Here is a 16,906-nt window from a genome sequence, read left to right as displayed (position 1 = left end):
CAAGGTTGAAGATTGAGAAGCCAAAAATGCCCAAATTCTCTCTTGGTTCCTAAATAGCATGGCACTTAAGATTGTCATGAAAAAATGAAATTTAAGAAAGCATGTGAAGTAATGATTTTTCTTAAAAACATGCTCATGCAAAAAGATTTGGCACAACAATATTTCCCTCAAGAGAAGATCCAGACAACAAAACAAGATGACAAGAGTGTGAGATTGTTATGGCACTCTTTCACCTCTTTGGGATGACTTGGATTTACTTGAGCCTAAGTGGAAAGGCTTTGCCATTGAGTTGAGGCAAAAACTCAAGAAGTTGCACTTGTTTGTGTTCCTATTTGGGTTGAGACCCAAGTTTGAACAAGGTCTACAATTTTGCATAGAATCGTCACCACCTCTCTAAATGATGCCCTTGCCAAAATGTACTAAGTTGAGACTTGGCTTGGCATGTCTAAAGGAAGTGAAGGTGTACTTGCCATGTCAAGACCGGGCAACAATGTGAAAGCATGTAAGCATCCACATTTTGAGAGGAACAACAATGGAGGATGAATGAGAATTATTTGTCACTTTTGCCAAAAGCCAGGATACATCAAACCAGAGTGTCTTAAGCTTAAAAAGAAGGTAACAACCATTAAAGATTCATCAAAAATAGTTATGAAGCTATCGAGGAAGGAGAAGAACTTAAAGATTCTATTTGTCAACTAGCAGAAGCATTACAATTATGTCTTAAAACATCTTTCATATCTACTTCCAGTATCGTTGTATCCACCTCCTCTCCTCTAGGTATGTTTTCATGAATACTTGACTCTGGTGTCTCCTTTCATGTAACCCTTTTAGAATCCCTCTTATCCAAATGCACAAAACCTTTTCATAATTCTTGTGTTTCTACGGCTGATGGAACCAATTTTAAAATAAAAAAGTATTGAAACATTCACAAACATTTCAAAAACAAATTCAAATTCTTAAAGTTAGAATTTTTTCAAAACTCAATCCAAACTTGTTTTTAGTTTCGCAAATTTTGGATTGTGGGTATGAGGTCTTTTTCTCATCAAAAAAATGTTGGGTGCGTGATCACTAGTCAGCTGATTGGGGAAGGCCATAGAAGGGGCGATCTCTACTACATGGATTTTCTTCATATTCTTAAAGAAGCATTTTATAACTTTGTCAAGAAAAAATAAAATTTTTATGGCATCAAAGATTAGGTCATCCTAATGTATCTAAGTTATCTCTTTTTCCTTTTTTGAAACTCTTATATTGAAAAAGAGTTTGAATGTAATGACCGTATTATTAAAAAAATAAAGAAAATTCATTTTGGCTCTAGAACTTTTATATCTTCCAACCCTTTTGAACTTATGACTGACTCCAATCATATCGAAAGGAGGGTTTTCTTATTATGTCATATTTATTGATGACTATACTAGGTATATTTGAATTTATTTTATTAGGCAAAAATTTGATGTGTTTGCATGTTTCAAGGAATTTCACAAAATTATGTAAAACTAATTTCAAACCCATATTGTTATTTTTTGATCTGATTCAGTGAAGAATATTTGCTTAATGATTTTAAAAAGTATTTAAAAAAAGTGAAATTTCACATCAAAAATCTTGTAAAAATAATCTTCAACAAAATAGATTAGTCGAAAGAAAGCATTATCATATCATTGAAATCACAAGAACATTGCTTATTTCAAAAGGTGTTCTAAAAAGATTTTGGGCTGAAGATGCTTTAACTATCATATATCTTATCAATCGAATGACCTCGTCAGTTTTATAAAACATATCTCCAATTGAAAAACTTTACTAAGCTTCTCTCAGTTTAAGTAGATTAAGAGTTTTGGATATAAGTGTTTTGTTTTATTATTTAAAAAGGAGATCAATTATCTCCTAAAGCCACCAAGTGTGTGTTTCTTGGTTATGCAAACAACCAAAAAAGTTATAGATTTTATGATATGAAAAATGACATTATATATTTCAAGAAATGTGAATTTTCTAGAAAATAAAAATGGTTTTGATTTGGATAAGCTTAAGGATGGTCTTGAGTATTCCTTTTTATTTGATTTATTGCCAAAAAAGTTTCTGACAAAATTATACATATTGATAATGATTATGATGATAATATGCATTGATTGACTTTGGTGTTCCCTTGGAGGATACTCAAAACCGTGATATTCAAACTCATTCTAAAAGAGCTATTGGAAATCCTTCATGTGCACTTGATAGATATTTCCAAAACCAAAATATTGGAGAAATTAGTGTTAGAAAATCCAGTAGAACCTCTAAACCTCCTGAAAGGTTTGTATCTTATGAGACATTTTCACATAGATATAGAGCATGTCTTATATCTATCCAATCATTTCATGAACGTTCAACCTGTAATGAGGCTAAAGAAATTCTTGAATTGGTTGATTACATAAATCTAGAACTAGAAGCCTTCAAGAAGCACCACAAGAAAAATGTTAGTTAGCGACGGAAATTTGTGATGATTTTTTTTCGTCGTAAATTTGCGATAGATTAGTAAGAGAAAACTAGTCGTCGTTAAAATTGAAATCAGTTGCAGAATTAGCGACGGAAAAATTCTGTCTCAAAATTCATTGCTAATTAACGACAGATTAGCGACGAAAATATTTCATCTTAAAATTTGTCGCTAATTAATGATGGATTAGCGACAAAAATATTCCATCTCAAACTCCTTCGCAACTTCGCGATGGATGAGAGAAATAATTTTCTGAGACAAAATTTTCGCATGGCTAATCAGTGGCTACTTCTGGATTTAAACCATGCAAAATTCTCCCTCGCTCTCACTCTCTCCCCCTTTCTCTCGTAAAATCCCTAATCTCCGCCGTGATGCCTCCGCCCCTTCCCCTTGTCTGCAGTCGAACCGAGTCGGGTGCTATCGCCGTGACCACCACTGCCTCCGCCTCTTTTCCTTCCCCATCTGCAGTCTCGCGAGGTTCATTCTCTCTCTTCACTCTGGTTCAAAAAGTTTCATGTTTCTAGGGTTTTAGGGGAAGAAGAAGAAAGAAGCGATGTCGTGGGAAGATGAGAGGATCGCCTTGAATGTGGTGGTCGCGGGGCGCCTGGTGAGAGACTACATAAGCCGGGACTCCTCCAGGCGGGTCGATGTCAAGGAGGCTTTGGAAGCTTCTAGATACGCCAGCCACCTGTACTTGTCTCCCCCGAAAGAGGTATGCAGTGTTATTGTCAATTCTATCGCATCTGGTTTTCGACTTTTGCTCCCAACCTTACCTTGTGTTTTTGCATTTTTTTTTCCTAGTTGTGTTGATCGTGTTCGACAATCGTTAGTTCCGTAGTTCTACAAATTATAGCTCCATGGGTGCGAACTGCAGCAGTATAACGCATCCATCCATTTCATTTATTTTATATTTTTTTTCAGTGAATGCGATTTTTTGAATGATAATGGTACTTAATGGATTGGCGTGTGGTTATTCGCATGTTCGACATTTTTTGGTCGTCATAAGATAGCAAGTAATTGTTGAATTGAATTGATTGATAATTTGTTTTGAAGGTAAGAACGCCCATACCATCTTCTGCAAATAAATTTAGGATCCTGGTTTAGTTCTTGATGTTCCTCTGGTATAATAGCAGGGGATCATAGCACATTATGGGCTTCCTCAGTATTGTGATCCTTGGTAATATATTCCTTAATATGGTTCTTAAGAAGCTGATGTTCTTTCCTCAGTAGGTTGTTTGCATACTTACTACAACGTTTATTGATGCAGTGGCCTCCAGCGGTTGAAGTAGCCAATACCAGAGATCTTCCTGATATACTTATTGATAGATAAAATGTAGCTGGAGGAGAAGGTACTACTTTATGTGGAATTTTTCCAGAAATTCGGCGAGCATGGGCATCTGTGGACAACTCTCTATTCCTTTGGCGTTTTGATAAATGGTAAAGTCAACTTTTGTCTCATCCTCGCTGTTGTATATAAGACTCATAGAAGCATCAAGTTCTAGAAAACATCCAGTAATACATTTTTTTAATCCGATTATGACCCATGGTTGCAGAGTGCTTTGATTGGCCAATCGTGTTGTAATCCGTTTGAAAGACTAAGAACCATTTATACAAGTAAACCTGCACTAACCGTTTGCCAACTAGTTTGTTCTTTTCTGAGTAATCTTCCTCATGGAAAGGGTAGATCCCCATTGTTTCACAACATTTTGCTGGTCCTGAAGTTTATTTTGTAGAATCTTCTAAGAATACCACAAAACAACTATTTTCTCTTGAATGTCTGGTGCAATTTGGATCTGACTATACCCAGCATAACCATACAAATAGGATTTGCTCCTTGTATTATACTTTTGCTCCTAAGAATGACATAATTTTTAAAAGATAACAAAGAGCTTGCTTAGCGCTTGCAAATTTGTTAATATATTATTATTATTATTTTTATTTTTATAAACTATATGGATTACATTTACCTTAATGTGTGCTTTACAGCAAAACTGATTGGAAAAGTGTTAAAATTTTACCACCCTGATTTTTGCAAATAAACTCTGGATCATTGATATTACTAGTTTATAAGCCAAAGATACTTAATGAAATAGAGGTTACATGTGTAATTTTATCTAACATGTGAGTCAGTTATAGATTTTGTGGCTACTATTCCTTGTTCTTAATGTATCATTGCTCTTCAGGGATGGCCAGTGTCCTGAATATAGTGGCGAAGAACAAGCGATATGTGTTGTTGGACTTGCTAAAGCTAAGCCTGGCATCTTCGTGGAAGCCATTCAATATCTTTTGGTTTTGGCAACCCCTGTTGAGGTGACCGTCTTCTGATTGATATTTATGTTGCTCTTTTGAAATGAGCTGAACATGCAATTAAGTTGGTTCTTTTTTTCAGCACCTTGGAGTGTGAAAGGCTAAGTTCATTTGTACCTATCTATAAATACTTCTAACAACAATATATGAACGAATGGTATATTATTCTGATGACCAACTAACTAGCTAAAGAATTGTTACTAGACCAGCTGCTTCAGCAATATTATGCTTTTCTTGAATCTGCTAGTTTCTCTGTCATCAGATTGAAGTCTTAGTTTCTCTGCAGTCAGATTGAAATATTTCTAGCTTGTTCTATTTCTTATCATGAAAATCATGTCTTGAATTTGTTTTTGAATTGTATTAGTTGAATTAACGTTGAATCATATCATTTGTTTTCCTTTCAAATATCCAACCTGGAAGAAGACCCCTCGAGTGGAATACCCGCATGAAGATTGCAGTTGGTGCAGCTAGAGGTCTAGAGCATTTGCATGACAAAGCAAAACCACCGGTTATTTACTATGACAAAGTCTACAAACATATTGCTGGACGACGACTTTAATCCTAAGCTTTCTGATTTTGGTCTTGCTAAACTAGGCCCTGTTGGGGACAAGAGTCACGTGTCGACAAGGGTAATGGGAACATATGGATATTGTGCACCCGAATATGCTATGACTGGTCAACTCACTCTCAAATCAGATGTTTATAGCTTTGGTGTGGTTTTACTAGAATTAATCACAGGGAGAAAGACTATTGATATTTACAAGCCTATAGCGGAGCAATATCTAGTTGCTTGGGTACGTTATGGTGGCCATGTCATTTTGATGATAGGCGGAAGAGATTTGTAAAGGCTATATATTTCGCAGACCATTAAAGCCATTAACACGCAATTACACAAATGATGCTTGGTAAAACTTTTTTACAATTAGAGGTCTTTCTCTTTGTAATTTTCTCTTTGGATTAAGAAATACCCTGCAGCTTGGAGCTGAGGACTTTGTTTTGCTTGATGAAATAATTAGATGTCAGACTAACAGATGGAGATCATTCATCTCTGAGGTTTTCTCTTTCTTTTTCCTCTTTATCTAATCTTGATGAAATTCTTTTTTCTTTTGGACTCAAATAATATCTACCATGTATTGTGTATTTGAGTACCTTGGCAGAGATAAAAAAACTGATTAAATGAGAATGACTAAACACATTCAAAACATCTACAAAGTAGATACAACATTTGGCAAAAGTTCCATGGTTAAAGACTTCAGTGATCCTTTTTTGTTCAAAGAAAAATGCATTCAATTGCATCTTCACAAAACTTTGTGGTGTAAATTGTCAATATTATAATGTAATGTTTGAGTCAATTGATCAGAAACATGTTTCAGTTTCTAAATCTTGATCACTCATTAGTTACTGAACTGATTTGTTCCATAGAAAACTGTAATCTTTTTGTGCAACATTGGTGGAATTTATATTGTTTATTTTATAAAATATTGTGGGCATTTGTGAGTCATTTTGAGAAGTATCTTGTGCACCTTTTTTTTTCATCAATCTGCCAATTTTATAAACACAAGGAGGTCTGCCTTCACAAGGACAACCCACTGGGAGAAACCATCCTTGAATGCTATAACTGTGGTTGTAGAAATGTATTTCTTCTAGGGTTTATTTCTGCCAAGACAGAGTGTTGTGGTTCTCTTATGTAGGGAGCCTTGCCTGAAAGTCAATGCACTGAAAGATATGAATTGGGACCTGAGTCAGTGGTGCCCGCTTATTGATGACAGATGCTTCCTTACATGGCTTGTCAAGGTATGCTTTTCCTTCTTTCTAGGCTATTTGGGTGTCAAACATTTCATTGGGTTTTGTTTACTTTCTTTTATGTATTTGATGCACATGATATGGTTGTTAACGTTTAGTGTTATTCCCAGGTTCCATCTAAGTAGGAGTAGTTGAGAGCACGCCAAATCAGTGCTCAACAAATAAACAAGGTTGAAGAGCTTTGGAAGATAAATCCTCATGCTTCTCTTGAAGATCTAGAGAAACCTGGTGTGGATGATGAACCTTAGCCTGTGGCCCTCAAATACCAAGATGCTTACCAGGTATCTGGGTGACCATGATACACCTTGATAATCGCTGTATTTTTTTGATATATTTGGTTTGAATGCAATTTGAAGCTTAAAAATGTAGGTCTCCTTCTCCTCTTCTTATAATGATTTGAAGCGTTAATGCAAATGCCTTTTATGGACATTGCATCTTTGTAACTTAGATGCCAATTTTTTCATTCATATTTCCAATTATTGGAATGTTTCATCTGAATTTGACTTGTGAAGTGGCCTCCATTTTGCAGTATCAAAACGTTTTTGCACCGCTTATAAAGCTGGAAGAAGATTATGATAAAGTATGGACTAAGCCTAATTTTTTGCTTTCACTTATTTGATCTCATTTATTCTGATCAATATTGTTTCAAGCATTCTTCACTTGAAAGCTTATTCTTTTATATTGGATAATTGTATTGTGCAAAACTTTAACATTTTCATTTACTAGCATGAAGCTTCTTTAAGAAATCTTGACTTTAGTTTTAATTCCATTTAAAAAAATGTAACCAATGACAAATTTTTTCTTGATATTTATATTTCAAATAAATTTTTTTAATTTATTTTTAAATTTTGAGACGGATTAGCGACGGAAATGTAATCCATCACTAAAATAGTAATGGATTAGCGACGAATTACATTCCATCGCAAAATCAAATATGTACTTGTTTAGCGATGAATTATATACGTCACTAATATGTCGCTAATTAGCGACGAATTAGCAATAGATCAGCTCTGCTGCTATTTAGCGACTAGGATTATGCGATGGACGATATCGGATGCTAATCCGTCGCCAATCTGTCCCTAAACTATTTAGCGATGGATTAAGGTCGAATATCGTCCATCGCTAATCCACGGTTTTTTTTTGTAGTGAAGGTCAAGACCTAGGAAATTTAATCGTTACCCATATGAAAAAATACCATAGGATGTTTGTGGGTTTATAAATTCAAAACAAAAGAGGATGGATCTTTAGAAAGATACAAAGCTAGGTTAGTGGCCAAAGGTTATTCTCAAGAATATGAAATTGACTATGAAGAGACTTTTTCTCATGTAACTCGTATGACTAGTGTAAGAATACTCATTGCCTTAGCATCCATTAAGAAGTGACCAATTTACCAACTTGATGTCAAGAATGTCTTTTTTAATGGTGACCTAAATGAGGAAGCGTAAATGGATCCACCTCTTGGCCATGAGGTCGAGAGAGGAAAAGTTATTCGGTTAAGAAAGCTTTGTATGGGCTTAAGCGAGCCCCCAAAGCTTGGTATGATAAGTTTAACAAAGTTATGTTAAACTTGGGTTATAGATTATGTTATATTGATGCTGATTTCTTTTTTTTAAGATACAGGTACTCACATTATTGTTGTTCTATCATATGTTGATTATATGATCATTACAGAGTCACAAAAAGGGGGCTGATGAAATTAAAAATATTCTTAAAAATCATTTTGATATGTCTGACCTTGTTTTTTTAAGAGATTTTTTAGGTATCGAAGTAGCTTACTCACCTGGAGGATATATCTTGTTTCAAATAAAGCTGGTTGCATATATTATTGTCGAATCTAGAATTTTTGATGATAAGAAGGTTGACACGCCGGAGGTTGTGGTAGAATAAAGATTGGAAGATGGGACTCCTTTTGAAGATCCAACTCCATAATAGCAACTAATCAAATCCTTCGCTTACCCATTATAAGACCAGACATTGCTCATGTTGTGCATTCAGCCTGTCAAATTCAATGCACCAACTACGGTGCACATGAGTGTTGTTTTTAGAATTGTCAGATATATCAAGAATTCTATATTTAAAGAGTTATTTTTATCCTTTTCTTCCTCTTTAGATTTAATTTTTTATACTGATGCAGATTGGGAAGGTTATCCTAATGATAGAGTCTCAACTACTGGTTTCTGTGTGTTTTTAAGAAACTCTTATATCTTACCAGTGTAAGAAACAACAAAAGGTCTCTTTATTATCCACTGTCAATAAGCCGCTTTTGGCGTATATAAAGGGTGCTAAGGCCCTTCTCTATGTATGCTTTTTCTTAAGCATTTTGAATACAATTATTTTTATTTTATTTTGTACTCTTTCCCTCTTGTGAGTGATTTGTGTTAGCCTTTTGTGGCTTATTGTATTTTGCCTATTAGTGGCTTTTGGTGTGTACTCTCTTTGTTCTCTTGTAGCCCATTAGTGGCATTGTTCTTGTGCACACATTGTTTTCATTACACTGCAGTTATAGAGTTCCTGATTCATCTGCATAGAATGCAACGGAAATCATAATGAAAAAAGTGAGCCAGAGACAGCAATCAAACTAGCAGTTCAACCAATATTGAAATTGGAAACAATTATTGTTTCCCAATTATAGCAACAACAGGCAATAGTACATTCATATCTACACAGTAACCTGTACACGAAAATTTGTATGATATGACCTGCTACCTTTCCAAAAGCAAATAAGCCATAATCATACAAACATTGACTGGAAATAAATGATTGCAATACAAAGTTATGGTTGACATCAATTACATACAGATGAACAGATAACCAGCCACTGACCCTGCAGTTATGCATGTTGCTGCTAATTTTCTGATCGAGAAGGGTCAAGTACATCAGATGGAAGAGCAGGCAACCAAAGTTCTATTCTTGTACCACCTGCTCCAAGGGATGTGTTTTGAAGATGAGGAGAAATGACACGAACAACACAACCATAGCTCTCCAATATCTCACGAGCAACTGTCAATCCAGCAACAAAGTTCCATGTCATGCTGTCCTCTACCATGCCTTCTGATGAAAGCTCTGCTCCAAATGGTGCCAAAGAGTACATTTGTGTCTGCAATTGATTTGTCAAAAAACAAATGCAAACCATCTTAATTCACCTAATCCATATGCAATATTACAAGCATCAAAATGGACTCATTCAGGATAATAATTTAACCATTTCCATTTGTAAAATGAAAGGTTGTTCTCTTCATGAGATTCTGGCAATGCTATTCTAGGACAGTGGCAAACGTTTTTTTTTTCAGCAAAATCTCGTTTTTCAAAAAGTCGTGAGAAATTGAAAATTTTTCATAAATCTTGCATTTTTTTTGCAAAATCTCTGCAATAAAAAAATTAATTAAAAAAAAAATATTTTTATAAAAAAATATTAATAAAAATTATTTAAAAATAAAAATACATGGTTTTTTCACGATAAATAGCCGTTTAAAACATAAATATCATGTTTAAATCGCGGTATTTATGTTTTTTCATAAATCTCGCGATATTTTAAAAATCTTGCAAGAAATTGCCGTTTTAAACTGAGACAATTTCTTGCGATATTATCGCGAGATTTTCATAAATCTCGTGATATTTGTCACTATGCTCTAGGATAAGACACTTTAATGGCCATGTACAGTGTACAATATATCCAAATGAATAAGAAAAGAAAAAAAGCTGTGGAGAGAGAGAGACCTTGCGTATTAAACCATAGAAAATTCAATGGGCATAATGCTTTGACATGTTTTAGAAAAGGGAAGTATAAAATAGAATTCATAACTAATGACCTATATGGACTCAGTCAACTTCATAAAAATCCAGAGATAAAGAGACTTATTTTATAAAACTTGTTGAAGCTCAAGATCATTAGAAAAAATATGCTCCAGAAAATCTTTATAATCTTTGAAGATAGACAATTTTATTTAACTCTCCTTAACTTTCACATTCCTTTTGTCCAAGTCCAAATAAATGAATCAATGTTTTTTGAAAACCATGGGGCAATTGAAATACCATGTAGTGCATATCAGGCCCATCATCATCAACTACTATAAGAGCTCCTCCTCCTGGTGCCTCGACGGAAACTATTTCCACCTTGCCACCAACATGTGTACGTAAGAGTGCACCATCTATCAAATTGCTCAGTGCCTGTCTCAGAGCAGCTTCTTCAACTGCAGCTTCCAGTGTAACAGAGAATTGTTTGACTTTAAGTGATCGCTGCTGTTTGTAGGCTAAAGGCTGTGCAGCTCCCACTAGCTCTGCCAATACATTAGACACACTGCATGGTCTACCTGACATAAAAACTGGGTAGAAGTAATTATTTCAGGAGAATTAGCAATGCAGAAACAGCAAATTTACCTCAACATGAGAGAAAAATTTTACATAATGATAAACAACATGCATTTTTGCACGTGTGTCTATTTAGTCCAATTTAGAATTCAATCCTGTGCAACAAACTAAAGAAACTCAAAAGCAACATGAGAAGAGAGATGCAAATATTGTAGATGGAGGCTTTCCAAAGTTGTGTAATGGGACTGCTGTCTCTGACATTGACTGCCAGCAGGGCTTGTGTATTTTTGGTGCATTTTGCTATATCCAAGATCTAGATATTATGTCGCTTATCCAAGCTTAGGTTGGTTGTTAGATGGTGTAACCCAACTTGACTAGCATATTATACATGCATTCAGTTAATATGGTACAGTTGATTTGAGTTAACAATATTAATTAGATTCAAGCCCTTGCCAAAACTAGGGTTAAACTTTAACAATTCTTTTACATTGTCATCTCAGGCTTGAAGTATCTATATTACTTGAAGAGAGCTTTTATCCATTTCAAATTACAGTCCTGGTAATTAGATTATGTATGTATTGCACCTCATAAAAAAGTATTTCCTTCATCCATTCTTACTCTGCCCACAATGTTATAGCAAGCACACTAAGTCCATTACTGGTGTGCATATAAGTATAACCTTCTCTAATGTCCTCTTAAATGCTTTACTGACAAAATGGAAATAACAGTAATACTTTTTGGCCACTCGTGGGTCCTGCTTGTTTTGGTTTTCTGCTTGAAAACCCAATACTCCTTTGGAGATACAATGTGGGGTTGCTTGTTCTCTCAAATGACTGCCGTATCTAAGTCTCCACTAGTATTTTCCATGCCCTAAGCTCTTTTCTCCAACACCAAACTCCAGTACTAAATATAAACAAGGTCAACAGAAATTCAGCCTGTAATTTGGCAACACATGAGATATTGATTTAAGTTGAATTTCAGATGGCAAATAGGCTGAGAGTAACAAGCGAATATATAATCATTAACCTGCTCATCTGAACATGGTGGGGAACACATGAGTGAAAATTGAAAACATGAATTCAAACCTGATAGCACGTTGTGCTACAAGAGCAAAGGGTGGCATAGGTATCTCCAAATCTTTTGTTTCAGAAATATGAGAGCTAACAAGATCTGCACATCGGTCACCACCATAAGCATTTTCTGAAGTAATATCACCTGGCAGGATTTCTGCATGCTTAAGATTTCCATAGCTCGATTGAATTCTTTGCATTCTCTTCAAATTATCCTCATTATATCGCACTATATTTGCCTGGATATACAAATGATAGTTCAGTAGGTTAGTGATTTATAGTTCCATAAAACCATGGAAACTTGAATAGTTCTTACTAGTTGTACCAAAGACAAGAAAAGAAGTCTTATTCCATGTGATAATTCAAATTAAGATCTGTGAGGACAAGACAGAAACAAACACTGTAAAGATGAGATTGTCCTTTGGTTTGTGAAGGACGTGTTCAACATCACATACCATTTCACAATAAGAAAATGTTGCCTTGATCCATTACAGATCAGAAATTTAAGAACAGGGAAAAAATGAAGAATTGAAGAATATATATATATATATATATATATATATATATATATATATATATATGTATATATATATATAGAGAGAGAGAGAGAGAAGCACAAGAAAAAAAGATAAATAGATAAGAAAAAATAAAACATTGATCAATATGAGCAATTGCTTGTATGCCAACAATTTTCAACGAAATGAACAATAAAAATAAATGACAGAAATTGTCATGAAGAAAATGATAGATTGGTGACGAAAGGGAAAAGCAAAATCAACAATCATAAGCAATGTGCCTAGCAACAAAATATGAACTGCAAGAAAATCCAAATGCTCCAAGATGCATCACAAGCATCAATAAGTCAATATCAAAATTTTCAAATGTTACAATCCATCAAACAAAACAAGAACATGAAATGTCACATAAGCTATACAATTATTAATACATTACCACTCCAGGTAGTGTTGCTTCATCAATCATAACAAGGTATACGTAAATAAATGTCCTACCTTGTGTTTCTTCATAATTGGTTTCATATTTTCTCAACAATATTTGTCATCCCTTAGTTTTTTGTACTGTACAAATCTCATCCACTTCTCATTCATTAATTAGCACCCTAGCACTCCTGATTCTTCATTCTTCAAGTTTTGCCAACATAACCTCTTCTACAGCAAAGAGATAATTTTATGTCTACTGATATTATCATCAAAAACAGAAAAATGGAAACTAAGCTAGTAGTTCCCCGTTAAACCCTTCTGGACTTTAACCAGGGGTCAGCATGAGTTGCATTCCTTGGCTATGGCACTATTTGCTTTCACTGCTGCATCCGTACCAGAAAAATGAGAAGCTAGACATGAGGGAACAACAGGAGACATCCTAAAGCTTAATGTTTACTCGATATATCAGCCAAGAGCTCTACAAGATTACATAAACAAAATGAAACTTAACACTAGTAGATGCTGCCATATATATTTTACCATAATCATTTTGCAGAAAGCAAAGAAATCATTCATATTTTGTCATTGTATCAAATATGTCATTATTTAAATAAGCTATTTGACTGAAAGAGTGCCATTTTTGGTGTCATCAAAAGATCTTTCTGTAACAAGACTGAGATGGAGTTCTCGGGAGATGAGTAACTAACATTATCTACCGTTGATCAACATTTATGCTAAAGCAAAAGAAACAGGGAGATGCACTCTTAGCTTGCAAACAAGAATGGACAGCCTCACAATTTGTTCTTTATCAATTTTATAATTGTAAAAGGTTTTTATTGACAAAGGATTGTTATTCACAGTGAAAAAAACATTAAAAAGAGTTAGGCAAGTACTTCCACCCAAAGATTAACCAGAATCCATACCTGAATAGATTGCTTGCTCACCCACATGCAAGCACAAATGCTTGCTTAAGTTTGAGATTTATTTTGCAATGGAAAAAGTGGTCTAAGCTTCTTCAGATAATCATAAGTTACAAAACTGTGGGTGACAGGTGCTATTCCGACCCTACTAACCAGCAAGCTCTTATAAGCAGACTGTAGATATTTGAACCCATGACATCCTCTTTATAAATCCAGGATTAACCACTCTACATCCATAGGGTCTCAAGTTTAGTACTTATCTCATTTTAGCACAAAACTGAGACAACAAACAACCACTCTTACCTTTCTATTCACTAAAAATTTTCCCTTAATTTATCCTATCTTAAACATTAGTTTTGCCAATTTAGTTAAATCTCCATATTTTGCTTAATGTAGTTTTTTGCTCCGATTTACTCCACAACATATAACTATCTCCATATTACATCAAAATCTTGTCTGAGATGTTCTCTTTGTTTCCATTTTAGTTTAACTATTACATATACATATGTTTAAAATTATTCACTAAATCAGCACTTATTTGTGGACATTCAGAAATATTAAGTGGCACGAATTACAGTTGGATTATCATAATTAGTACCAAAAACAGAATTATCTTGTCAGACCAGGGTCTATTCCTAGATTATAACAAAAAGCCTCTCTTATGCATAGAAAGACATATATACATAGCACAAACACATATTCATGAGTCATAAAGGTACCTTTGTAAGGTAGACAGCATTCTGAAGCTCTTGTAAATTATCTTTCATCTGATCACCTTGCACAAGTATATCTTCCACAATATCATGTGAAATCTGGGAGAACAAACAACTGAAGCGGCTAAGTTACTAGGGACATGATACTACTGTCACAAATCATATACAGCACACAGTACAAGCATTATTTCAATGACAAACCTCATTTTTCTTCAAGTGAACCGAAAGCATTTTGCTAAGAGCCCTGATGCTCGAAAGGGAAGCGCGCATCTGTCAATCAAAAGAGCAGATGAACTACGAAACACTAAAACATCTGATCACGTAACAAGCTCAGTGGGTTCATAGGCGAGCACTATCTTACTTGCTCAACTAGATTACTCATTCGGATATTATTTTGCCAAGATGACTGCTGAAGCAATAACGTTTTCTGTCACAAAGCATAAGCAATTTCTGTTAGAAAAACAACCCGAGAGATAGTTTGCCGGGAAAATGTGTATATATAATCCACATGAAATTCTATCTTTGCCAAATTATTGAAATCACAATGTAGTTTAAGCTACCTGATCCATGACATAGGCCACAGCAAGTGAACGTGATATCTTAACAGCTCCAAATTTCTGTTCAGCAGTTATTGAGAAGTTATTCCTTGTCAATTTCTTTAAAGGATGCAGTTCCAAATTATCAAGACAATCATTTGTTTCTTTGTCAGGCAACTCGACCGGGAGTGTCGGATCATTTGAGTGTGGTTTCGTGTATGATTCTGCATCCATTGCAGGGAATTCAACAACCAGAAATCCCACAAGAAAAGGATCTTTAACCATGGGCAACACCATGGCTCTACACTCAGGAATGTCTTCCACCTGTTATTCAAGTCGAAATTCATCTCAATTATGAGTTGAATAAGAAGCAAAAGTTGCAGAAAAGCCACAATAAGTCTCTGAGGGGCGACTAGCACGTACGAGCTGCGCAGACAATGCGGCCTCGGCCACTCGCAAGCCCGACGGAAGGCAAAATTTGCCGATCAGTACCACGATATCAGATTGTTCAGCCGTTTTCAGCATTGTGTGCAACGCAACTCGCCGGAGCTCAAGCCGATCCATTACATAACTACCTGCCGGGCGCACGTATACCTGCAATCGTAAAGATTCACTCACATTCCAATTTTGATCTTCCTACAGAAGCGATCACGCTCGTTTTCACACAGGAACGATCGAGAATTCAGACTATTTGAAGTTCAAAATAAAAAGGGCCTAATTCTCAAACTGTTTCATGGAAAATTCATCGGATCAACGGCGAGAAAAGAGGGAATTCGACGAAGAAGGAGCATCGTCGAACCGAAAGAACCACGTCTTGGTGGACGATCTTTCTGAAGAGATCCAGCTGCTCGTGGCAGAGCCTCTGGAACTCGGAGCTGGGCAGCGCCATCCTCTTGTCGCTCGCCTTCTCGATCCGCTGCGCGAACTCGACGGGCGACTGCGAGGCCCTGAGGATGAGGGACGCGGCCGCGGCGGCCGAAGAGATCAGGGCGGGCTCGTCCTGCGCCGCCTCGCCGGTAGCGGAGAAGCAGGACGTGAGCTGAGAGGAGGGTTCCTTCCTCGGGAAGCCTGGCCCGGCCCTGAGGGAGGAGGAGGCCACCGTATGGCGGTCTCTGACAGGGAAGGAGTTCCTCTGCCTTCCTGTGAAGGGAAGGAGATTGGCGGTCAGGGTGGCCATGCGCTTCGGCCGGAAGCAGAAGAGAAGCGCTCGCCCCCGCTTCCCCCTCCTTGCAACTGGAAGCAGCAGTGAGAAGGAGGAGAGCACGAGGGACTTGTGCGCTCACTGGGGCCACGTAGTAACGCTCGCAGGGTGGATAAGGTTGCCGTGAATTCTCGTGTGGGACCCTTTATAGCATATCTCTTGCTGCCACGTGGATATGGATTTTTCCGCAAATCCAACACCGAAGTGGAGAGAGAGAGAGAGAAAGAAAGAGAGGGAGAGGAGCAGATCAAGTGACATCTTGACCGTCCATTGCTTCATCTTACAAGGATCAACGGTGCGGATGCCAAATCACTTCTGAACGAAAAAGAGAGAGAAGAAGACGAGAAGTCACGACTCACGACCCTTGTGTTAAATGAAAAAAAAAAAAAAGGTTTCTGAAAAATTAGACTCCACTTATTATTGGAAGCATCATCATTTTAATAAATTTATAACAGAGTTTAGTAAAGATAATTAAACTGAGAGTTATTTGATTAACCCTGCTAAAAACTTTGGTGAGCATTTGCAAATTCTGGAATGTTTTGTGTGCTTATGAATTAGACCAAAACATTTGAGGAGTATTTGAAAATTTCTCAATTTAAAATGTTGGCACTTTGGCTGTTTGACAGTGAGCAGGGTGAAGCAG

General features: G+C 36.1%; 1 protein-coding gene across 1 annotated transcript; it reads right to left on the bottom strand.

Moving 5' to 3' along the window:
- Positions 1-9,162: 9,162 nt before the first annotated feature.
- On the bottom strand, positions 9,163-16,332 carry CSK (chloroplast sensor kinase). The gene is made up of 9 exons (XM_090014932.1): positions 15,862-16,332; positions 15,486-15,656; positions 15,087-15,386; positions 14,888-14,953; positions 14,728-14,796; positions 14,533-14,625; positions 11,971-12,194; positions 10,610-10,883; positions 9,163-9,674 (listed from the first exon to the last, which is right to left on the bottom strand). Exons 1-9 carry the CDS (start codon positions 16,237-16,239, stop codon positions 9,423-9,425), a joined length of 1,827 nt encoding a protein of 608 aa, XP_089871058.1. The 5' UTR covers positions 16,240-16,332; the 3' UTR covers positions 9,163-9,422.
- Between the last annotated feature and the right edge of the window lie 574 nt (positions 16,333-16,906).

The sequence above is a fragment of the Nuphar pumila genome, chromosome 7, assembly GCF_984573655.1.
Source record: "Nuphar pumila chromosome 7, dmNupPumi1.hap1.1, whole genome shotgun sequence".
In the NCBI taxonomy this organism is placed as follows: Eukaryota; Viridiplantae; Streptophyta; class Magnoliopsida; order Nymphaeales; family Nymphaeaceae; genus Nuphar; species Nuphar pumila.
This window is presented reverse-complemented; position numbering and strand designations above follow the sequence as displayed.